Here is a 26,258-nt window from a genome sequence, read left to right on the forward strand (position 1 = left end):
GCTCCTCTAAAACCTTAGCTCTAGCTCTCGCTCTACGCGCATATGATCTAAGTGTTACTAATCCTATTTATATTTATGATCTTATAAACATTTAAGATCCTATAATATGCTGTAGACCTCACCACACTTAAGTACTGAGCTCATTTTTTTTTTATGTGAACGAATTATTTTGTTTATTATATTCAGTGAGAATTAATTTTTCAAAAGTGTTTATTACCTAAAATCTAAATTTTAATTTTGTGTGATAATAAATTTAAGAAGAACCTTTCAAACCTAATAAATAAACCTGGTAGAATCAAACCTAATTATCAAATCTAATAAGTTAAACCTAATAGAAAACTTTTATATAAATAAACTTTTAAACACTTTGTAAAAATACACTTTTACAAAAAATTTGTCCTCGCTTCAACTGTCCTCACAGTCTAGAAGGCTAATTTTTGTTAAACAATTTCGATACTATTTGTGGACTAATCTAAAAGACTTCATTTTTTTAGAGCAATTTTTTTTCAGATAAGAATGATTTATTCTTTTAAAATTTGTAAAAAAAAAAAAATCTGCAATATCAAAGTTGGCTAGTTCAAAATTTTAATGCCAGGTTTGTCAAAGTTAATAATTTTCCTTATGCTAGAAGCCTGGTCAAAGGTACCTTAATGTACCCTCTAAATTGTTTAAAAAAAGAAAAGGATTTCATTCTTCTACAAAGGTTAGGGTGGGTCATGTTAAAACATATATTGAAAAGATTTTAAAGTGAGCTAACCCACTGGTAACATTGCTTAAAACTAGATTATAGTCAAAACCAAATTAAATAAAAATATCTATAAATTTTTAGCTTCTTGAATGATACGTTTTGCTGTAATTTATCGAGTTAAAGATGGTCTGGCTCTTTCTGCTTCAACAGATATTGATGCTGGTCTTGAATTAAGAGATAGTAAGCGTTATGCAAAAGTTATTACGCGGAAAATAAAGCAATTTGGCACAAGAAGTTGGATGGCAGTTGGACAGTTCAGAATTTTGTAAGTGAATAATAAGATATATATTATTGTTGCATTTTTTTTTATCATTGTTTTATAACATGTCTGAATTAATAATTGGCTCGAATCATTATATTTCAACCAATTTTGAGAAAGCTTTGTGTGACACCATCTCTGATTTTCCTGATTTTTACATATTATCTATATAATATAGATAAGTTAAATTTCAAATTTCAGACTTCCAAGTGTAACGATTTAGAAAATATAGCTTTATAAACACTGCACAGTGGCCTCCCTCAATTTAAGATTTGTAAAAACAGACTACTTTAAAACTTCATAATTTTTTTTAACTTGCATTAAGTGTCTCATTTTTTCTAGAAGTGTTTTCTGGGTAGTTTTGTATTAAAAATACTGGTTTTTGTTGACTTGTTAGGCAAAAAATAAGCTGCTTGTTGCAGTTTAGAACTGAAATATATCTAAAAATGTATTTTCCATTTGCCAATGAAAGTCATGGTTGATAGCCCTCTCCTTGATATAATCTTTATACTGGGTAGGGGCACGAATTAAGAGGTAACAACTCTTTAAAACCCTGTATTATTGTTGAAACATGACACTTTAAACATAATTTACACAATTAAGGAGTGTTATATCTTAAAGTCAAAAAACCTTTGATTTTTAAAAAAATCTTGAACAATTTTTAATAAGACTTTAATAATATATCAAGGGGATATTCATGATACATCAGGGGGCTTAAAAAATATAATAACTTCTATATTAAAAATAAATTATGATTAATAAAGGAAAAAGAGGAAACTTGTTAGAAACCACTTTTATTATTAGCTTAGATTTTTACTTTTTAATTAATAATTAGTTGCTAATTCAAAACAATTAGGGGAGAGAGGGGAGCATTGGACACTTTTTCACATAAACGATAATAAAACTGTTATTTTTTATTATAATCAAAATTTTATTTCAAATATATCTAGCACACATATTTGGCAGTAATTATTGGTTAGAAGAGTTTTAGTATTATAATTACTCGCAAAGTTACAAAAGATTTTCTAACACATGTCCAAAGTGCCCAAACCTACCTGTGGTTTGGAGGTTTGGGCACCCCTGTGGGGAGGTTTGGGCACTGTATTTAATATGCACGATCTTGTTTTAATATACTACTATGCTTAAGTATTATATAGCATTGCTATAAAAAATTGTAATACAACTTGTAAGACAAACATTTTTTCTTATCATAGACTTTACAAAAAATTAAACAATGTCACCTGGAATCAATACTGCACTATGTTGGACTTAATAAGACTTATCGTAAATTTGGTATGACCCAAAGAGGCTTGTCAAGTTTATATTTTAGCCTGCCACGTTTTATCCATGTTTTTGGTGTAGGCAATTTTGTCTTTATATCCTCCAGGGGGACGCTGGCTGCGTCCTTGATGTCAGGAAACATAAATGTATTTCTTATTTTACTCGCTCTCATGAATTTGACAGTTACCATGGAGTGATTAACCTCTTCGACTATTCCAACATAATGATAAACAGTTTTTTTGGTGTCAAATTTAACTAACACAAAGGTATTGATCTGGAATTTTCTATCCAGAACAATCACATTGTCTACATCAAAATCTTCTTCCAATGAATCGATTTCAACAAGGTCTTCGTCAGAAACGGAAACATTTTCTATTTCATCATCACTGCTAATCTTCGAGCTTTTCTCATTTTTAGAGCATTTTCGATTTTTGTTGAGCTCTTTGATCTGATCTTTTCTTTGTCGTTCTTTTTCTTCCATTTCTATAATTCTTTTCTCGGGTGTGTCTGTCAATATTCTAGTTTTTCCTTTCTTCCGTTTCATGCCACCCAATTTCCTGGGGCCGGCTTTCGGAAATGGTCTTACTAAATCAGGTGTTACATTGACAGTGCCCCTTGTCTGGCTTTAAGATAGAGATTCCAGTTGAGATGGCCCAGTGACTTCCACATTTGAATTTGTACGATCCTCTAGACTCAGATTTTCTTCTGTTGAAGGCTGTTCCATGATAGGTTGTTCTGAAATCAATTTTTCTGTAGCAAAGTTATTCTCTTCCAGCAAGCAGCGATCAGTTATAGAAGAACAAACAAAATCTTCATCAGAGAAAATGTTTGAATTGAATGGCCAAATGCCAGGTTTTTTAAATCTTGTTTGAATATTTTGCAACTTGAATGCAAGTGGGATGGCTTTTGCTGCTAATTTTGGGATTTCATAAATTGTTACCGTTTTGCCAGGATTGCTTACCATCCAATCTGTTACAACAGTGTTATAATAAGTTTTGAGTGGTCCATAGACAGTCAGATCTAGGGGTTCCAGTTTATGGCTGCAGTGTGATGGGAAAGTCATTAAAACAATGCCTGATTCTTTGCAAAAATCCAGAACTGGTACTGAAATATGGCTCTCGTGATTGTCCAGCAGCAATAGAACTGGTGAGGAAGGCGTTGGTTTTTACGTGTTTTGCAAAAAATGGTGTATATATTTTAAAAAACATGGTGCTGTCATCCACCCTGAAGAATGTGCTGCTCCATCTGAACCAATAGGTGCATTATTTAGCATATATGTTTTGAAATTAACCCGTGGGAATATGAAAAAGGGTGTTATTGAGTTACCCAATGCATTAATACCACAGCAAACCGTTACAAGTGTCCCTCTTTCAGCTGACGTTACTTGCCCAACTTGCTTAGTGCCTCTGAGAGCAATCACTTTCTGGGTTCGTTGTACTGTTGATAATCCAGTTTCGTCTATATTGTAAATAGACTCAGGGTCGAAGCAATGCCATTCATATATAAATAGACTTTTGAGATTTTCAAAAAAATCTTCGACATTTTTCTTATTGAAGCTTGTGGCACATGAAAGACCGGTAGCTTCTGGTGTCCTCATCGAAAGCTGAGGTTGTCTTTTAAAAAATCCCCTTAGCCAATCATTGGATGCAAGTTTCTCTGTCCAGTTGTTTGGTATTTTTTTTATTAATGGCAGTGGCATATTCGTAAACCAATTCACGTGCCTTCAGTTTTGACATTCCATGGTTTAGTTTAAACAATGTTACAAGATATTCTGAAATTTTTTCTTCTTCATCTTTCGTGAATATTTGGGATGATATAAATTTAGAAGAAATATCTTTGACAACGCAACCCTGTTTTATGTATCTTTAAAGGTTATACCTGGGAATATCATATTTAATCACAGTAGTTTTAATTTTTCCTCCTTTAGAAACCTCTTTCAATGCGCGCAAAATAACATTTTTAAGGAATTCACGTTGTTTATTTTTCTTTTTAAATTAAAATGGCATTGTCCTGAAAAGAAATGATTAAACATTCAATTCAATAGGCATAGTATGACACCAAAACACACTAAAAAAAGAGGGACCATTGGGCATGCCCAAACCTCCCTCCTACCTGCATGCCCAATAATACCCATAACCTCACTTTTCAAATAGATTTGAATAAGTTTATTTTTATCAAATGTTGAATCCTAATTGCCAGGTAAATATAATGTTTATTAAATGCAAAAGAAAAAGTTAACACAGATACTTACACTTTCTTGCAGATTTCTTTGTAATCTTTCTTCAAATCCCAAACAAAATATTTACTTTTGTACGCAACAAACTGTTAAGCGCATGTAACTTGACAACCAAGTGAAATGACAGCTGACACTTGATGAGCGGTGTTGCCAGTTATAAAACTATAGTGCTATGGTAACAAAAAATATCTATAATATTGTGAGAAATGAGGGGGTGCCCAAGCCTCCTGACTGCCCAAAGCTCCCCTCCCTCCGCTAATACAGTATAATTTTTTTTTTTTTTTTTTTTAGATAGAAGTAAAACCCTCATGTGTTTTGGAGCTCAGGCTTATGTAATGTGGCAATAATGTCACTAACTAGATATTAATGGATATCTCATATTTTTGGATATTTGAAATAATTGCCAGCTTTTTGTAAACAGCTGACATAAACAGTCACCTTTAACATCTATTACCTTTCCATGGAAAAATTCAACATATTAATTTGCTAATACCCAATCAGCAATATTGATGTCAACATTTACTGACTTTAGTGTATTAATGCAACTATCTTCCAGTATGTGAAAAATGTCAAATGTTGTGCTCATTGATGTTACATAAGCTTTTAAACAACACGATAGAGGTGAGAAACAATGATACAATGATAGCAGGAACATTCTCAAATTGTTTAGCAAGTGCTTCATGAGTGTTAACAGCTGTTTCGTTTTTTAGAAATATAGAGAAATCTAAAAATAAATTTTAACATAAATCTTATAATCCAAGATCATAATTTTTAAAATGTATTTAGTAAGCTCTTTTTATAAAGTACCATTTTCTCTATAATTTTCCTTATAAAAAACTTTTATAGCAAAAAGTTCAAAATTTGTTTTATTAGGGTTGAGTTTTTATAACTAAAAATAATATAAGCTATCTTCTTTATTTCAATTAAAAGTCCATAATGATATCAAATTCAAGACACCCATTATTTGAAAAAAAAATCATAACCAAAATCCATGTACACTCAGACAACAAGTTGCTATGCTTGATATTTTTAAATTTTCATTAGCAACTAGAATGCATTAGCAACTAGAATTTCATTAGCAACTAAAATGTCTTTTGGTGTCAAAGTTTGATTTCCAATCGGCCTTTGGAGGGACAGGTTATTAATTACTTTTTTCACTGTATCACCTACTCCATCACATGCACTTTTTCCATGTGCAGTACCAAAAAAATGCCAATCTGCATTCAGCCTGTAGTCTTTTTCATGAAAACAAGGGTTTTTCATGAAAAAAACTAGAGGATATTTAATACATTAAGAAAAATTATATTCATTAAGTGAAATCAATAAATTTGATAAAAAAATGAATATCCTAATTATTATATAGCAAATTTGAAAAACATCATTCTAATAGCCAAATAGGTTAGTTTAAAATTAATTAATCAAAATTTTTTAAATGATGTGAATTAAAAAATTAACCTACCTATTTTTATACTGGCTGCCTGCACCATCAGTGAAATAATGAATCTTCTGACCTTGTGGATATTCTTCTTTTAGAATAAACACTTTGAAACATAACTGAAGACTGCCTCAGTATTGTGAATCAGATTGTCTGATATAACACAATAACATTTGCTTTCAGTCAGTTTTTCATTTTTTTATTTTTCAGTCAGTTTTCTATTTGAAGATCTCATATATACAACAAATGGATGAAGAGTTGCCTGATTTTTAAAAAAAATATGATGCCTAAACTTCATCCCGAATGACAAATGAAAAGTTTCCAGCAAAATCCATTTGTATAATATTCATTCATTTGCTTTCAGGTTTTCTTTTAACTGTTTTAAAAAGTCTGGGATTTGCTGACATAGTGATGTTTTGTGAGTTAATGTTTGTTAACTCTTCAAGAAATTCATCAAGGTTTTTAACTATTATTTCTACGGAGTATCTATCAGTTTTCAACCATTGTTTATAAGTTATTTCATTTGCCAACCAGATCATTTAATTTTTTTTCAATTCTTTCTTTTCTGGGACACTTTTTACACTCGTGAAACATACATTCTTAATTTTCTAATGAGCATACAGCTAAAACCATCAGTTCTTTTAACTTTAATTCATTTTTAAACGCTTTACCATTAGATTTAGATTTTGATGGTAGATACTAACACAGACAGTATGGGTGCCAGATTTTCCAGCAAGTACACAGTATTTTAGCTTTAAAAGAACAAATGATGTTAATCCCACCTTAGCTATATCATTATCAGACTTCAATTCTCCTACCCATTTTTGGTATAGTTCTGAAAGGTTGCATAATATGAATCGCTTCTTAATGTGCTTTCTACCTTCAATTGTTTTTATGCTTATATAATCTTTTGCACCTGACAATAATCTGCTATTACTATCATCTTCATAAAAGTTGACAATTTGATTTATAACTTTAGAAGTCAGTTTTTTTGGATTTCTTATGTCAGTTGGTCTCTCACCAAGGATTCCTTTAGTGTCCCGCAAAGCTCTAGCTTGCTTTACCATATATTGTGTTGTTTTAAATTTGTTTATTATTTCCTGAATGGTCCAATGGACAAGAATACAAGTTGAGTAATTTATTTTTTCTGTTTAATACTATTCTCATTATAAAGCTTTTGTTTGTTCTACTAGATAATCTTAAGAGGAGTTTTTAAGCAATTTGTGACACTTCTTGTTCAGGTGAATTCAAAGACTTGTTTAACAACTTAACTATATTTTTTATTTTATTATCTTTTTGTAACATATTCATGCTTGATGATCTTTTAATCAGCGACAAACCAAATTTTATAAGACAAGGATTTAGGTTATCAATTTGTATAACAGAGTTATCAGGTAATACATAATCTGGATCTTTTCTCTCTTTAACTGTTTCAACAGATTTTTCTAACATAACTAAAACATATTTTTTCCCAGGAATCAAAGCAGAGTTTAGTTTATTATGCTCCAAAGTGACAGTTGTCAGATTTCCTTTAACAATCTTTGAATGAATTGAAAGAGGGTCACAGCATGACTTATGAAATGTTGGATAGTATTTAATAAATTGTAGACTATGATGAGTACAAATTGTATGAAGTTTATTATTTGTTTTTATAGTAAGCAAGTATTTTTCCTTATTTGATATTTCCAAAATTTCAGACTGACTGCAGTATGCATTTTTATGACAATCTAACTTTAGTTCTGTCCCAATAGAACAAGAATTCAGTATTTTCTTTACTATAAAAAATTGAATCGGATTTAATTATTCAATCTTCTATATAAATTTATAAATAAAATATATGCTACACAAACTATGATACAAACAAATAAAGAAAAAAAATTGCAACAATAAAGTTTAAAATATCAAACAGATTTTATATTTTGCATTTTCAGATAGTTGGATCTTATGGTCTTAATTGCTATTAAGCTTAGATCAATACAAAATGTTAGAAAAAATTGCGAGCATCTCAAAATGGCTGAAAATGGGACTTTTTTTGCAAATGGACATTACATTTTTAGATATATTTCAGTTCTAAACTGCAACAAGCAGCTTATTTTTTGCCTATTTGTTACAGATAATAGTAGCTAATCAGAAAATTAAACTGTAAAGACTCGTTGATGAATAGAAAAATACTACAGTTAACTTCATTTTGGCTTTTTTTAGCATTTTTTAATTTTTTTTTTGAAGTTAAGGAGGCTATAATTTTTTTACTAATATGATACAAGTTAACAAAAACCAGTATTTTTAATACAGAACTACCCAGAAAACATTTCTAGAAAAAATGAGACACTTAATGAAAGTTAGAAAAAAGTTATGAGACTTTAAAGTAGTCTGTTTTTACAATTCTTAAGTTGAGGGGGGCCACTGTGCAGTGTTTATAAAGCCATATTTTTTTAACTGTTACACTTGGAAGTCTGAAATTTCAAGTTTAACCTATCTACATAATGTGGAAATGTACAAATGAGGAAAATTAGAGATGGTGCCCCACAGGCCATTGGTTGAAATAAAATGATTTGACCCAATTATGTTATTATTATTATTATTATTATTATTATTATTATTATTATTATTATTATTATTATTATTGATAGTTTAGATATTTTGTTTGCTTAAGCTTTATTCTTCTTGTAAATATATAGCGAAATTATATTAATAAATATATAGCAAATTTCTTGTTTTATAGTAAAAGCAATCTTTTAATTTAATATCTCTTTGTGACACCATTATTTTACTATAAAAAAAAAAATACATTTTTAAAAAACACAAATAAGAGTCTAGTTTACATCTGCGGTTTTTTAAATCTCTAATAATAATTTTGCTAGTAATAAATAAAACAAGCTGTTAATTTAATTATTGAAAATATTAATGTTACAACTTGATTAAGAAAAATATTTTGACTAATTTTTAGGAACTTTTTTAACAATTTGACTGTTTTCAAAAGTTTTTAAAAGAGTAAGATATCAGAGCTGACAGTTGTAACTCTCCATGTTTAAGTTAGTGTATTTTTGGTCACTATTTTAAGTTGGTCACTTTTACTTAAACATATTTATTTTAACAAAAAGTTTTAAGAAATATAATAATATAAAAGCAGATCAATATTAAGTAGAACTATCAGAACATCTAGTAAAATATTTTTGTTTGATACATTTTTGTTAGGATAAAAGGTTTTTTTGGTGCATCAATTTTCATTAAGTGTTGACTTCCTTAATTCTGTCAGTAATATATAAAATAATGATTTAAATACTACTTCCTCTTTAAATTCCTTTCTATTTCTATAAAAAGATGGTTTTAGTGGTGGCCATTTCTCTGTTTTAATATGCTAATACTAATCTTATCTCCTGCAAATTGATATAAATAATAAAAAACCATCACTATCAACAAAATGCCAAATAACAACTACAGCGAAGATGTTTTGAAACATTGTCAAGAGCAAGGAATATGATTAAGAAAGTTTACCAAAATCGATTGATTGACAGAAATAAAAGTATAAACGCAGGTCAACATGGAAGCGAAAGGCCAACAGCTTTATCAGTTGAAACTGAAAAGTTATTAGTTCATTTAATTCAATGTTTTAGCAATTAGGATTATGATTTGACACAAGCTGATATAGTTTCTATTGTTCACTATTTGAAAAACACAAAACAAGAGCATTATTGTAAGTTTGAGAGAGCAAAGTGCACTCTCAAACTTACAATAAACAGTGAAAAAATTAATTATATCATAAACAACTGCATCAATGCATCAGGCTTCTATGCGCCTCCTTTTATTTATAAATTAAAAAGATACTTAAATCAATTATAGTGCAAAAATGGTCCAACCAGCACAATGTTTACAAGATAAGAATTAGGATAGATGGAGAAATTTATTAAGTGGTTAAATCAATTGATGGTGAACATATTCTTGGATCGGATGGTCACAGCACATGTGTCATTAAAAGTTATTGAAATATATTAAAAAATGTCTGTCAAATGCTCATTCAAGTCATATTTTGCAGCAACTGGACATTGGAATATATTGTCATGTCAAGCCTACCTGAAAAAATGTAATGATCCAACACAAGTGCTAGCATCACAATCATTATTGGCTATATCATCAACTGCATAGTGTTCATCTGTTTCTTTAACACTCAGTTAAATATTATTACATTTCAGTTGAATATTATCACAAAACACACATTTTAATTAAAAATGGTCTAGATTCTGCAATATAAACATTTCTGAAACAAATTACTATTTCTGATAAACATATCCACAAATCTAAATGAATGTAAGAATTGAAGAAGCTTTACCTGAAGCCGAAACAATGGAGAAAGTTCGAGCAATTGATGAAAGATGAAATAAAAAAGGACTAAAACATAGGCTATGCAGGCAATACAAGCATACCAAGTAAACAGCAAAAAGTGCATCAATATAAAAAGGTTAAATGTAAAAACAATGTTTAAATGTGAAAACAATTTGTGTCGATTGTGGTCTTGCAACCACAATCGACACAAATTGTTTAGATATGTACTCTAAACGTATATCAACTAGGCACTAAGTTTTTCTGCACTAAAAAGTGTAGACTTGACAGTTCCAATAATGAGTAATAGATAGATATATTTTTTTTGTTATAGGTTTTCATATATGAATTGATTTCTTCTCCATTTTTATTATTTTCTCATTGATTATAACAGAAACAGACTTTAGTTGAAAAAAGTATTAATCCGGTCAAAAATTGTTTTTTGTAAAATTGATTTTAAGAAATAGATATTATATAAAACTTCTTTTTTTTATATATATTATTATAGAAAACAAAGTCTTTTATCTATTGAAAAAAAGTTAAGTAATTTAACTAATAATTTTAGCTGCACAAGTGAATCAGAGTGTTGTTTTCTTCTTATAAGTGAAGCAAATTTGCAACCAATACTCGCATACAGTTTTCTTGAAGAACTTAAAAAAGATTTCTTTAATAAATTTACACTAAATGCAGTGCAGAAGGCTATAAGACCATATTCATTTATAGAATTTGGTATGCTTTTTTTACATTTTTTTTTTTCTGATTCTAAAAAAGCTTAAGGGGTCATCCATAAATTATGCCACATGCATAGAGAAAGAGGAAGCGCAAATTTGTGACAATCTCTGATGATGGGACAGGGCTTTTTAAAAATGTAATCACAAAAAAATTTCCATTTGAAAATTTTATCACATTATTAGTTATTCAAATAACTTTAATCCTTAATTCTTTTGATGTTTAAATTTTTGAACATAATAAGTTTTGATTATGTTGTTTGTGTTGTTTTCCTTTTTAAACACAACATAAGTTTGTAATATTTTTTTTTGGGTGTGGGATGTACAGACATTTGTGGTGAACTGTGGCAGAAATAAGGGGGTCAAAAGTTTACAAAATAAGGGTTATGTAGTTAATGGATGACCCCTAAAACATGAAATTTTAAATTTGTTACATTGTACATATTACCTTTATTAAAAAATGCGTCATTTGAGATCTTCCATTAAATTTTGTTTTTTTACATTTTTTTTTTTTTTTTGAGTAAATTATTTAATTGGTTTTTGTTTTTTGAAATATAGATGGAGTAATTCAAAAACATAAACAACGTTATAATAATACAAGAACACTCTGTACAAAGGTTTCTTTGGGTAGTATTTCAGAAGAACTTCAAAATAACCCTCCATTAGAGATAACAGAACAGGATCTTAGTGGTACTGTCATACTTGCAAGTGTTCTAAGGAAAACACAGTTATCATCATGTAAGCATCATGTAAATATTATTTTATTATTAGAAATAGTCAAAAATAAGAATATTATGAGTATACTATTATACAACCCTCGGAATTAGGATAAAATTTTTTAGAGGTTGGCAAAAAAAAATTTAATACAAAGGTCTTACCATAAAACATAGAAATGAGGTCGACAATTTTTTGCTGACCTCAAACATTTTTAGATCGGCAGTTAGGTTGGCATTGCCGAGTGCTGACCCTAATTCTGAGGGTTGATTATATTATATGGTATTTCAATATATATATATATATATATATATATATATATATATATATATATATATATATATATATATATATATATATATATATATATATATATATATATAAACAGATTCTATCTGTTGACCAGGGGTAAACAGATTCCATAAGAGGTAAACAGGTTCTATCTGTTGACCAGCCTCGCACCCCTTATTCATCTATTAGACTGGCGCAGATGTATTTTTAATACATTGTTTCCAGTGTAGGATGTTGAATGCTGGATCCTCTTGACTCAATGCAAGGGTTTTGCTTGTGTCTCTGTTTTTATGACTAGGCAACTCATTCTATTATCTCCTAATGAGGGTACAGCTCTAAAACTCAGTTTTATGGTTCTGAGGCAGGCTGCATTTGGTGTGCAAGGCCACATTTGGAGCCCTTTGTTACGGCTTAGGGTTTATTAGTAGTAATGAGGCAATTGCTTGGGCTATTAAACGGTGTTCTGAGTACTATCTATGCTTTAAGTCAAGTTCTTCAATCTAATTTAAAAATGAATAAAGTACCAAAAACTATAAAACACAAAAAACCATCATCATCACCAAGTTCTCTAAATCTATCATTCACTAATATTCGTGGTCTTCGAAGTAACTTTCCTTCTGTTGAGTCTTATCTCTTGCAAAGTTCACCAGACCTACTTGCTCTTTGTGAGAATAATTTGAGTTCGGCTGTCTCATCTTGTGATCTTAGTGTTGATGGTTATCTTCCTCTAATTTGTAAAGACTCCAATAGTCACATGCTTGGCTTGGGCATTTACATTCGTAAGAATTCACCCATTTGTTGTGAAACTAGGTTTGAATCCACACACTATTCTTTCATGTGCTTTTGTTTAGCATCACTTCACTCTATTGCCTTTCTGTTTGTTCTATATTGCTCTCCTTCATCACTCTTTTTGATGTTATTTCTGATCATATTGACCAAGCCCTCCCTCTTTATCCATCAGCTAATATAGTTGTTGTCGGTGACTTTAATGCTCACCACACTGAATGTCTTGGCTCTAGTGTCAGTGACTCTGCAGGCTTTAAAGCCCACAACTTTTGCCTTTTACAATCCCTAACTCAAATAGTCAACTTTCGAACTCGCTTTCCTGACAACCCGAATCATTTACCTTCTCTACTCGACTTATGTCTTGTTTCTGATCCTATTCAGTGCTCAGTTTCTCCACATTCACCCTCAGGTGCTTCTGATCGCAGTTTGATCTCCCTAAAACTAATATCTCATTCTTCTTCATCACCTGAATCCCCCTATTATCGTACCTCTTACAACTACAGTAAAGCTGACTGGGATTCTTTCCGTGATTTTCTTCGTGATGGCCCTTGGGTAGAAATCTTTAGTCTTCTTGTCGACAAATGCGCATCTTACATAACTTCGTGGAATCAAACTGGCATGGAATCTTTTGTTCCCTCTCGACGATTCCAGGTCAAGCCTCACTCTCCTCCATGGTTTTCCTCACACTGTTCAGCTGCGATTGCTAATCGAAACCGTTACTTCCATATTTATCAGCAAAACAATTCTCCAGAAAACAGACGTCTATTTATTACTGCTAGAAACAGTTGTAAAATGGTTTTGTCTAACGCCAAAACCCGCTATTCTGAGGTCATGAAATCTCGTATCTCCTCTCAAAAATTAGGCTCTCGTGACTTCTGGAGAATCTTTAAAAATATCAATAATAAGGGCAAATCTATAATTCCACCTCTCTTGTATGGTTCAGACTTTGTCACCTCACCTAAAAACAAAGCCGAATTGTTCGCTAAAATCTTTTCATCAATATCTTCTTTTGATTCCATTAGTTGTGTTCTACCTGATATTGCCAACAAACAGGTTGATCCATTGCTTGACATTCATATCACTCCAGCATCTGTATCTAAAGTGATTTCCGGCTAAGACTCTTCTACAGCTTGTATCCCGGACAACATACCTGTTATTGTCTTGCAGAAGTGTTCTCCGGAGCTGTCGTCTATACTCTCAAAACTATTCAACAAGTGCTTATCAGAGTCTTGTTTTTCAGCCTGCTGGAAAGCGGCATCCGTTATCCCTATCTTCAAAAATTCTGGAGAGCGATGTTATTCGTCTAACTACCGTCCCATAAGTCTTCTTTCTCTCTTAAGCAAGGTTTTTGAGTCTTTAACAAACACTTAATTTCTCATCTTGAATCTAATAACTTACTTTCTGACCATCAATATGGATTTCGATCTTCTCGTTCTACAGCTGATTTGCTAACAGTAATAATTGATGAGTTTTATCGTTCATTAGATAAAGGTAGAGAGGTTAAGGCCATCGCTCTTGTCATTTCAAAAGCTTTTGATAAAGCTTGGCATGCTGGTCTTCTCCATAAGCTTTCTTCTTATGGTGTATCCGGCAACATCTTTAAGATCATTGAATCCTTTCTTTCCAATCGTAGCATAAAAGTTGTCCTCGATGGACAGCACTCTTCTTTTTATTCTGTAAGTTCAGGGTTCTATTATTGGTCCTATACTCTTTTTAATTTACATTAATGATCTTCCAGATGTTCTCACATCTAAGGTGGCATTGTTTGCTGATGATACTACCATTTATTCTTGTCGTGATAAGAAACCAACACTCTCTGATTGCTTGGAGGGGGCATATGAGCTTGAAAAGGATCTCACTTCTGCTGCAGCATGGGGCTCACAGTGGCTGGTGAACTTTAATTTAGATAAAACTCAATTTTTTCAGCCAATCGTTATCGCAATAATTTAAATCTTCCTATATTTATGAATGGTGATGCACTCGATGAGTCATCTACTCTTCATCCTCTAGGATTAACTCTTACTTCCAATCTTTTTTGGAAACTATATATCAAATCAGTTGCAAAGTTAGCATCTGCTAAGGTTGCATCTCTTTATTAAGCGCGTCACTTTCTTACTCTGGATTCTATTCTCTATCTCTATAAATCTCAAATCCGGCCTTGTATGGAATACTGTTGCCATATCTGGGGCGGATCTTCTAATGATGCTCTTTCTCTTTTAGACAAGGTGCAAAAACGCATTGTAAACATAGTTGGACCTGCTCTTGCAGCCAACCTCCAACCATTATCACATCGTCGTAATGTTGCTTCTTTTTTTCTTTTCTACAAATATTATAATGGGCACTGCTCTAAAGAGCTAGCGTCTCTAGTGCCATCTACTAAAACTCATTCTTGTGTTACTTGTCATTCAATTAAGTGTCATCCTTTTTCTGTGACTGTTCCTAAGTGCTCCAAAAATGCTTATTCGTCTAGTTTTTTTCCTCGAACATCAGTTCGTAGGAACTCGCTTCCTTCATCTTGCTTTCCTGATTAATATAATTTGTAATCTTTTAAGTTGTCCATCAATCGTTATCTTGCTCTATCTTCATCTTTTCTCTTCTTGTAACTTCCAACTTATTTAGTGGCTGCTTGCAGCCTTGTTGGAAGTGAAGATGTTTAAAAAATATATATATTTATTCAAAATAAAACTGATGTTATAGCGAGTGTCGCTCAAATATTTTTTTTTTCATTGCTCATTGAAGTGATTTTGTTTTACTTGAATTCAAGTTTTGATTTTAAAAGCATTAGAAAAAACTAATTAATAACTTGCAGCAATTTGATTAATTCTATAATTATAGAAACTATAGTTTAATTCAAAAAAGTTATAAATTAATAAAATTTATCTAATAAAACAAAAAAACATCTTTTTTTAGTTTAATGTCCAACTTTTTTCACATGAAACATTACACCAAGAAAGGGTCACTTTTTAAAATTTTACTTGTTTTACTTTAAAATTTTATTTTGTTAATTTCTGGTATTAACTTCAAAAAGTTTGTTTAAAAAATGTATATTGTAGCTTGAGCACAAAATGATTTAAATTTCGTTAGCTATAGTTTTTTGAGTTTTAACTTGAAATTTTTATAAAATTTGATTCCAGTTCATGTTGTCATGATATTTGATTCATGTTCATGCTGTCATGATTTTCTTTAAGCCATATGACTGTTAATATCTGTTGTTTCTTGCAATGGAATTATGGTGTATAAACTGGTAATATCATTAGATACTAAAAAAATGCTTTTGAAGGTGAAGGAATCTGCAAGGAAGTGCAAAATTTAGAAGGTTTTAATGGACATAATTCTTTGTGAAATCTGGATAATTGATAATTTTAAGTAGTAATAGGTGGTACAATAAGTTTATTTTATGATCAAAAAAACTAAATCAGGGCTCGAATTAATGCAAAAAAATCTAACTGCAAAAAAAAAAAAAATTTGCCCTCCCCCTCCCTCATCTATGGCGTCGTTTTTTAGTAATGAGGAGGTGGGGGAGGAAGGGATAATTAGATAAAATTAGGCATAAATAAAAATGCCGTTAGTAAAAAAGGGTCAGGGTAACAACATCAGTTTTTGTTATGTCTAATAACATCTATTCAACAAAATCTGTAAATATAATGATGTATAACTACATCTGTCCAACAATATCTGTAAATGCACTGAGGTATAATAACATCTGTCCATCAACATCTGAAATTCCATTGATGTCTAATAACATCTTTGTAAAAAGTAAATGATTACTACAGATGTAATTACATCTTTTTAATTATCTAAGTATAATATTTGTGCAACTACATCAACCTTTTTTTCTTGGCTGATGATTTAGATACTGATTTCATTTTAAAAACTTTTTCTAGCAGGTCTTTTCTTTATGAAAGAAAATTTCATGATCTTTCTTAGGAACTAGTAAATCAAAATAAAGTTCTTTTTTCAAATCCATGCTTTATGCAAGCAGAATTCTATTGGGCCTAGAAATTCTTTTTTTGTTATCTTTTGTAGAAGGAAAAATTACTGTTTTGTTTTTTTTTTAATTTAAAAATTACTGTTTTTACTAAATTTTTGTTTTTTAACTTAATAACTTAAGACTTATTAACTTAATAACTTAAAACAATAGGTTTTTAACTTAATAACTTAAGACTTATTACTTAATAACTTAAAACAATAGGTTTTTAATCGCTGCGCTTTAATGTCTTCGAAACTGCAAATAGTTTGCAAATCAATGATTTTTGTGACGTAATACGCAATTCATATCAAATACATAAAATGTATGGGAAAATACAAATTAAATTTTAGTTAACTTAATCAACTTTTTTTGGTCAAATTTTTCCATTTCCTTGTATTGTCATCGAAAATGATTAAGTGTGCAAAATTTGAGCAAAATTGTAAAGTTGTTTTAACAATATAAAGAGCTTGTGTTAGTGTAAAACAACTTCGTGACAGTTTTTTATACAGTTTATAAACTTCAGGGCCATAGATGGATTTTTCTAAAGGACTTTTTTTTTTTTAGAAAAATCTAGACTTTTTTTTAGAAATTTACGATTGATTGATCCATTTAGAAACACGAGTTGTTAACCCTGACCTTAATAACATAAAATGTGTTTGAAAAAATAAACTAATTAATAAATTAAAACATTATTGTCATAAAACTTTAAACTTCAAATTTGCGCAAAAACATGCCTATATCAAAGCAAAAAAACATTAGCTACCACGTTTTTTATACTTTATTGTTTCTTGATCTAACGTACTATTTAAAAATTAAGTATAATTAAGTTTTTCATTCAAGTGAAAAACTAAATTTTACTTAATTTTTTTATTAAGTATAATTAAGTTTTTCTAATTTTAACTAAATTTCAAGTTGATGTTCTCATTCAATTTTTTTATTCAAATTATTTTGCCATAAAAAGTGAAACTTCGAATTATATTTTCCTTAAGTTTAAGAATATGCTTAATATATATATATATATTTTAAATTTCTTTGAACAGAAGTAAAATAATGTATTGGTTTTAATTTAAATTTTTTCTAATTTAATTTTCATTTAAACTCTGGTAATTACTGGTTTAATGTTTGCAATAGAATGTTTCTACTTTTAAAACTATTTTCAAGAAACAAAATATAATTAAATATTCAAAACGTTTACAATTTAAATAAGACTTTCTTCTTCTCTTACACTATGTTCTAAATCTGATATTGTAACTGTAGCTAAATATATGTTTAACTTTCAGCAACAATTCTTGTTATGCTGGGTATTACGGATGTCGCTGAATTAAATTTATATTTATTTTTCAAATTTTTTTTTCAATTTCAAATTTCAATCAATCAAAAATTATTTGATTAACAGAGTTTTACTTTCTTTACAATTTTACAACTTTACAGAATTTTACAACTTTACAGAATTTTACAACTTTACAGAATTTTACAACTTTATAGAATTTTACAACTTTACAGAATTTTACAACTTGCGTATTTATAGAAAATGTTTGATCTTGATATGGCTTTACATAAAATATAAAAGAAATGGTATCGCGTTTTTTATATTCTATTCGAGAATTTCTTTTTAAAATAAGAAACAACATAAGAAATAAATTGAAACATTTATATGGCTAATTTTTGTGATTCTTTGAGTATATTAAGTAAATTTAATAGTTGAGTAACTGTAAGTTACTGTAGTAACTTAACTGGCTGTTTTGATTTAGTTTAAAAGTAAATTTACTATAATGTACTTTATCCATTTAGTGAATCAAGCTAAATATAACTCTAAAATGATATTGGCTTCCACACAGAGATTTAAAGTAATTTAAATTCAAAAGTGCTTTATGTTGAATAAAATCTCTACACAAGAGAGCAAAGATCGCACTTCTATTCAAAATATAAATTTAGCGTTACATACACTTCCTGCATAATCTCCTTATTTATATTAATTGATGCATGTACGCTGCTGCATGTCTCTCTACTCAATTTAGTTGATGTATGTATACTCCAGTGCAGCTATCTATAAATAAGTTAGGGTTAAGGTTTAGGTAACTTAACCCTAACTTATTTATAGGTTTACTAAGGTAACTTGTCTATAAAACAAAAATAAAATAAAAAGCAAATGAAATATATATATATATATATATATATATATATATATATATATATATATATATATATATATATATATATATATATATATATATATATATATATATATATACATATATATATATATATGTATATATATATATATATATATATATATATATATATATATATATATATATATATATATATATATATATATATTTCATTTGCTTTTTATTTTATAGAGTATAAAACATAAAAATAAAAAAAAATTAAAACATCATTTATTAAAAGAAAATTTTTATGAGCTTTAAATGTAGAAAAATTAATTACATAAAGTATTCTTAATAGCACTTTGTAGAATTATATAGAAATGTCTTGGATAATCATTTCACCAATGTACACATTGCTTCCTTATGTGAAGTTTTCTTTATCACGCTGTTTCAAAGCGAGGTTTACAGCTTTTTGTTATTTTTTGAAAATATTGACTTAAAGGTTGTTACGAAAAAATTTATATCTTTCTAAATATAATTTTGTTCTGTAAAAAGATTAATAACACCAATGCAATTTTGTATCTTATGACATTTAAGGAATCAATGAAAACCTCCTTCGATTTTTAAACAAACGAGACAAATGATGAACATAAAATTTCTATAATTTATTATTACTTTTTATCAAAACAACTTTTTTTTACCTAAAAACAACTTTTAGATATTTATTAAATATAAACATTGTTAGACCATTATAAATTAAAAAAATTTACTTAAACTAAAAGTGATATGAAAAAGGATTATTAAAGATCCGACATCATAATTGCAAAATAATATTAGAGAAAATGTTTTTTTTAAATAATATTAGAGAAAAACTTTTTTTTTTTACGTCATCGCTTTAAAAACCTAACACAAGTTTACGCAAAAACTAGAGAAATTTGCAAAACATGACAAGTTTGAAAACATATCACCTGACATAGCTTGAAGAACATAAGGTATTTTTATGATTTTAATATGCAGAAAAGGTTGAAATTTTAAAAAATTATGTCATCCATCAAAAATATTATGTTGACATTAAAAAAGAATAACTTTTATAATATAAATGTATTAAAAAACAGACTTTTTGTGAATAAAGCACATGGATGACATAAGATTCAGAAAGATTAAACATTCCTGAATGTTTAATCTTTCTGAATCTTATGTCATCGCATAAAGATAAGTTAGGAAATCTTAGTTTTCCCAAGACTAGTTTTTTGTAAATATCGCAAAAAACAGAAAAGTGATCACAAATCAGTGGAAACATTTTAGCAACATTTATTTTTATTTCGTTTAATGTGATTACTTATTTAACAAGGAAAGGTAGATCTTTCATATTTTTTTTATTTGAAGATGAAAATGTTTAGAGAAAAAAAATACTTTTATTTTAAAGTTAGTAAATTTTTATACTTTTTATGCAGAACTTTTTTTTTTTATAAACTCGTCAAACTCATATTGTTATTCAGCTGTTTCAATATTTTGTATTGAGTGAAACAGCTGTGTTATAGAATGTGTTAACATTTGCAAAACATGATAAACAATGTTATGTTAACATGATACATCTAAATTCTGTGTAAAATAAATTTATTTTTTAATTTTGTATTGATTGTGACACGCGTACCTTGTTGATTGTAACACCCACTTACCTTGCTGATTGTGACTCACAATTACCTTAGTTGATTGTGACACCCACATACCTTAGTGAAATAGTACTAAAATTATTATTTAGAAACTTAGAACTTATAAATTCATATTTTAAAAATGATCAATTAAAATAGTTCTGGTATTTATAATTTTAATAATATTTTATATAATAATTAATAAATTTGTATAATATAAAATAATTCTGATTATATACATAATATATAGCATGCCATTAAACTAGTATGAAACCAAATTTTGAACTTTAATTTGACAATTTTAATACTTTTTTTCTTATAATTTTTTAGTTTGATATAATTCAATTCTTCCCAGGAACACTTTTTTTCCTTGATCATTGAAATAATGTTTAATATTTTCATTTTTTTAAATTATGTTTATTTATATTTAGCATCAAAATATTCAACAAAATCAAATCCTTTATCAATGATAGGAAAGTTGTCATTAGTAATGGCGCTGTTATGTGGGATTTTAAATTTTATGAGATTAATGTTGTTTATTACTCAATATCATTATGATCATGAAGATGAGGTTTGTTTTTTAATAAATCATGAAGATGAGGTTTGATTTTTTGTCGTCAAAATAAAACTTGCTTTTTACAAATATTTTAATTTTATAAAACTTCTAAAGGAATTCATATTTAGACATTTTTAATTCATAATTATGTTTTTATTAACTAATAACTAATAACTAAGAAAACTAATACATCAATACTTGTATATATCACATTAGGATTAACTAATACATCAATACTTGTATATATCACATTAGGATTAACTAATACCTGCATAGAGATTGTTAGTCATTATTATTAGGTTTTTCAAAAAGTAAATAAAGTTAAAAAGAGTTTAACTATATGAAAGCTGTTTTTGTTGATTTGCTGTTTTATTTTCAGGACCATTGGTTAAGCATTTGTATATGCTACTCTTTATCTTCTATCATAAACATTGGACAGGTAGGTTATTAAGTTGGATTAAGTTAAACACAGGTACATTTGCAGATTTAGGTCAGCACTGTCCTAATATAATTTATACACTTTAAGTTTTAAAATGCCAACCTAATCCAGACAGTTTTTTCAGAAAAAGAGGAAAAACCTAAATATATTATTCAAAAATATCTAATATAAATTATTAAAGTTATTAAAGTTGTTAAAAATGTTAATAGAAAAAAACTATCAAGTTGTTTTTAATCCTTTGGAAATATGCATGAACTTTGATGTAATTTTTTACCTGTTGAATCTTACCAAACAAAATTTGTTGATTGCCATTATCTTTTTATTCGTAAAGACTCAAATAGTCACATGGTTGACAATCAAGTCATCTATATGTCGTGAAATCAGGTTACAATCTTCTAAATATTCGTTTGATGGCTTTTGCTTAATTCCTTTTTACTCACTTTTTTTTTCTTTTTTTTTTTTCCTTCTTCCCAAGACTGCACACACTTTTTAATGTTGTTTTTGGTCAAATTGACCAAGTCCCTTCTCTCCCTCAGTCAATGTTGTTGTAGTTGTAGACTTTAATGCTCATCACACTGAATGGCTTGGCACTAACACCACTGTTTTAACTGGCTTTAAAGCTCAAATTTTTAATTCTTTTTTAATATCTTACTGATAGTTAACTTTGTGACTCGTTAAAAAAAAAAAAGCCTAATCAATTACATTCACTCCTTGATTTGTGTCTTGTCTCTGAATAATGAGTATAATGCTCTAAATGGTAGCTGTCAGAGAGGCTGATTCTATCAACAGCTGTAAAATATTAGAGTATTAACAATTTGCACAATAATAGAGTATTAATTAAACTATTAGGGTTTTTGCAAATCAAAGTATATCAAAACTATTATTATTATATTACTGTGTATATAAAAATACATTTATATATACTCTTTATATATTAAATAATAATTATAATTGTAATACAGCTGTATTACAATTATAATTATTATATAATATATAAAGAGTATATATAAATGTATTTTTATATACACAGTAATATAATAATAATAGTTTTGATATACTTTGATTTGCAAAAACCCTAATAGTCACATGTCCAATAATACAATAATTAGCAATATAAAACTAAATAAAATATAAAACTAAATATTGCAGAATCAAGATTTTCATGATCATCCTGGTACTGGTAACATGTAATCAAGTGTAACCTGACAGATGTCTCGCTGTCTTGTAACTTTTGCCTGAGGGTTCTTGGTTAAGTTTGGGCTAGAGATAGTGTCTTGATGAAAATATTTGTTTTGGGCAGATATTAACATCCAGCTACTGCCTTGAAGTAAACTTCCTGGGAAAAAACTTTAGGGGCGAGCAAAAAAATTTTGTAATTTTTGCAAAAAGTTGCAAACAAGGCAATGCTGATTAATTGGCGCATCACTTTGTCCCTCAGTAAATACTGTTGTAATTGGTGACTTTAATGATCATCACACTGAGAGGCTTGGTTCTAGTACCACAAGACTTGCTGACTCTAAAGCTCAAAACTTTTGTCACAATTTCTTATCAAGATATTTAACTTCTTATCAAGATATTTAACTTTATGACTTGTGTCATTTACTTTCTCTATTTATTTACTTCTTGATTTGTGTTTCATCCCTAGCTTTAAAAAAAAAAAAACACACAGAAAAAAAAACACACACAAAAAAAATGAATAGCCTCCTCGACTGTAGTGGCCCCCCTCGGGCCTTGGGGAGGTAAATAATCTTAAAAAAAAAAAAAAACCTTGTGCTCGTTTTCTCCTTGTTCTCCTTTAGGTGGTTAAAATTATGCTATGATCTCACTAGAACTTATATCTTGTACTTCTACATCACACTTCTTACTATTATCTAAAGGCTGACAAGGATCTGTTTTTTGATTTTCTTTGTGATGGTCGTTAGGCTGATATGTCTTTGCTTCCATGTCTCTATTGAAAATTGCAGGCAATAAAGAAAGGCATGAAAGCTTCTGATCCTATTTGTTGGTTTTAAGTGAAGCCTCATTCTACGCCATGGATTTTTCATTATTCTGCAGCTGCTAATTCTAATTTTTTTTGTCTTTTCCACTAGAACAACTCTCTCTGGAAAACAGTTGTTATTTTATTATTACAAGAAAGTGATGCAAAAAGGTACTGTCTGATGCTAAGGTCCATTTTATTATTATTGTTTTTTAAATGTAATTTTTCTCCCTAAGGTTGAGAGGGACCTTTTAGTCAAGGAGGCTACTTTATTGTGACAGCTTCCTTCTCTCAACTCTTTAACTCAAAAATAGAACCTTGACAAACAAGGCCTCTGAGCAGAGAAACAAGTCGAGCGTGGTAATACCAGGGATGTGGTGGGTATCAAACTTGGAACGTCTTGCTTATAAGGTAAGCGCTCTTCCACTACACCACTACACCATTATTTTCAAACTATAAAAAATCTTTTTTCTTAGAAGTTCAGTTCTAAAGATTTTTAGAAAATCTTCAACAATGTCATTAACCAAGGTAAATCTAACATTCCATTTTTCATAAAATGATCTTTCTACTTTTCCCAAAGATAAGGCAGAACTATTTGCAAATCTTTTTCTTTAACTCATTTCTTGAATCTAATGATCTTGAATTTGATTTATTTTTTGTGACATCTCAGAATTTTTTGATTAGACAGTTGATATTGAATGTGATCTCTCTGTGATATACTAAGACTAGCAATGGCTGATAAGTTTTAAGCTAATCAAAAGTCAGCTGTTACTATTAATAATCATTGCCATATTTAGATTTATATATTGTTAAATGGCAACACTCTTGCTGAGTCCTCCTATTTTATGTATTCTCTGATTCTCATTCATTATTGACATCTCATGGAAACCATATGTACAATTGATTGCAAAGTTAGCATCTGCTAAAGTTGTTTCTCTTTATTGTGCTTGTCGTATTTTTACTCCTGATTTCATTTTGGACCTCCATACCTCAAGTCTCTTATTATGCTTATTATTTATATTATCATTCTTTATTTCTTGATAATACCAAGAGTTCAAAGTTCAAGCTTAAACTTTACATATCTTATACTTCTGATTTAGGTGAGCAGTGTGACGTCATACCGAAATAGCCTGCTACCGGGGACTCCACTGCGAGTCAGGCTATTTGTCAGTCGATGTATGCACTATACATCGACTGACAAATAGCCTGACTCGCAGTGGAGTGCTGCTACATTCATTTTCTTCTTTTTCTAAAAAAGCTGTGTCGATTTAGATAAGCAAAAAAAGGTGAGCAAGTGCTCACATGAATATGCTGAAGTGTGTATATATATATATATATATATATATATATATAGATATATATACACGCTATAGCATATATATATATATATATATATATATATATATATTTATATATATATATATATATATATACACACACTATACCCTGTATATATATATATATATATATATATATATATATATATATATATATATATATATATATATATATATATATATATATATATATATATATATATATATATATATATATACAGGGTGCGGAAAAAGTTCCCGTACAAAAATATAAACAGCAAAATAGATAATTTTTTTAAATTATACTTTTGAACGAGAACTTTTTCCGCACCCTATATGCCTATATGTATATATATATATGTGTGTGTGTGTATATATATATATATGTGTATATATATATATATATATATATATATATATATATATAGATAGATAGATAGATAGATAGATAGATAGCAATTTTTAAAGCTGTTAATGTTATATAAAATTACGGATTTTTTTTCAGTGCTATCTTCTAATATATGAAGTTCAAAAAAGAACAATGAAGAATATTTTGTGCATTCTGGCTAATATGGCTTTACTTTATTATTTACGAAGTCTACGAGATTTTACTCATATTATGTTTCATCTTTTATCAAATTTTTTAATTTTTTATAGTATATCTATGAAAACAGCAACAGTTAAGCCGTCTAATTATAATATTTAAATTTATTTAATTTTGTTTTGTTAATTTATTGCAATTATTTGAAACGGTTATTATTGTAAATTTAGTTTAAGACTAAACATGTAAAAAATTTTAAAAATCTATTCAATGGCTTTGATATTCTATTTATAATTTTTTAAGGATTATGATTTTCCAGTAATCAATTATTTTTTCTTTAACTCCATTTTCATGTATTGAACATTTAAATTTTTTTGCTTGAAAATGTTAAATTATTTTCATTGCCATCAGCATCATCATCATCATCATCAATATCAATATCGACATTGTCATCATCAATATCATTATCATCCAAAAATAGTTTAAATGTAAATACATGGTTTGAGAATAAAATAAACAAAATAAGTCATAGGTAGTAAATAAAAATACTAGGGTGATTTTTGTAGAAAAAAATGTTTTGAAAATATATTATCTTGAGGCACAAGTTGTTGTCTATTGATTTTTGTAGAAAAAAAGGTTTTGAAAATATATTATCTTGAGACACAAGTTGTTGTCTATTGATTTGAAAATAGAAGTAAAAAGTTTTTTCATAAAATTTATATTTTCTTCCAAATGGTCCTGCTTTGATAATCAGCCTTAAAATACTAAGATATCAATTGCAAAATGATGATATACCTTAGATATATATATCTCTATACCTTAGATTTCTATTTATACCTTAGAGATCTATATATATCTTACAAATGGATTGCAAAATTGCAATTGCAAAAATTCATTGAT

The 26,258-nt window shown here is 28.7% G+C and overlaps 1 protein-coding gene across 1 annotated transcript; it reads left to right on the forward strand.

The window, feature by feature from the left end:
• LOC100214578 (vesicle-trafficking protein SEC22a) lies at positions 1 to 25,636 on the forward strand. The gene is made up of 7 exons (XM_065810711.1): positions 1 to 131; positions 830 to 1,013; positions 10,842 to 11,005; positions 11,563 to 11,742; positions 20,960 to 21,099; positions 21,464 to 21,523; positions 25,323 to 25,636. The coding sequence occupies exons 2-7, from the start codon at positions 838 to 840 to the stop codon at positions 25,521 to 25,523; spliced, it is 921 nt and encodes a 306-aa protein (XP_065666783.1). The 5' UTR covers positions 1 to 131; positions 830 to 837; the 3' UTR covers positions 25,524 to 25,636.
• The last annotated feature ends 622 nt before the right edge of the window (positions 25,637 to 26,258 follow it).

This window comes from Hydra vulgaris, chromosome 11 (genome assembly GCF_038396675.1).
Source record: "Hydra vulgaris chromosome 11, alternate assembly HydraT2T_AEP".
NCBI lineage: Eukaryota > Metazoa > Cnidaria > Hydrozoa > Anthoathecata > Hydridae > Hydra > Hydra vulgaris.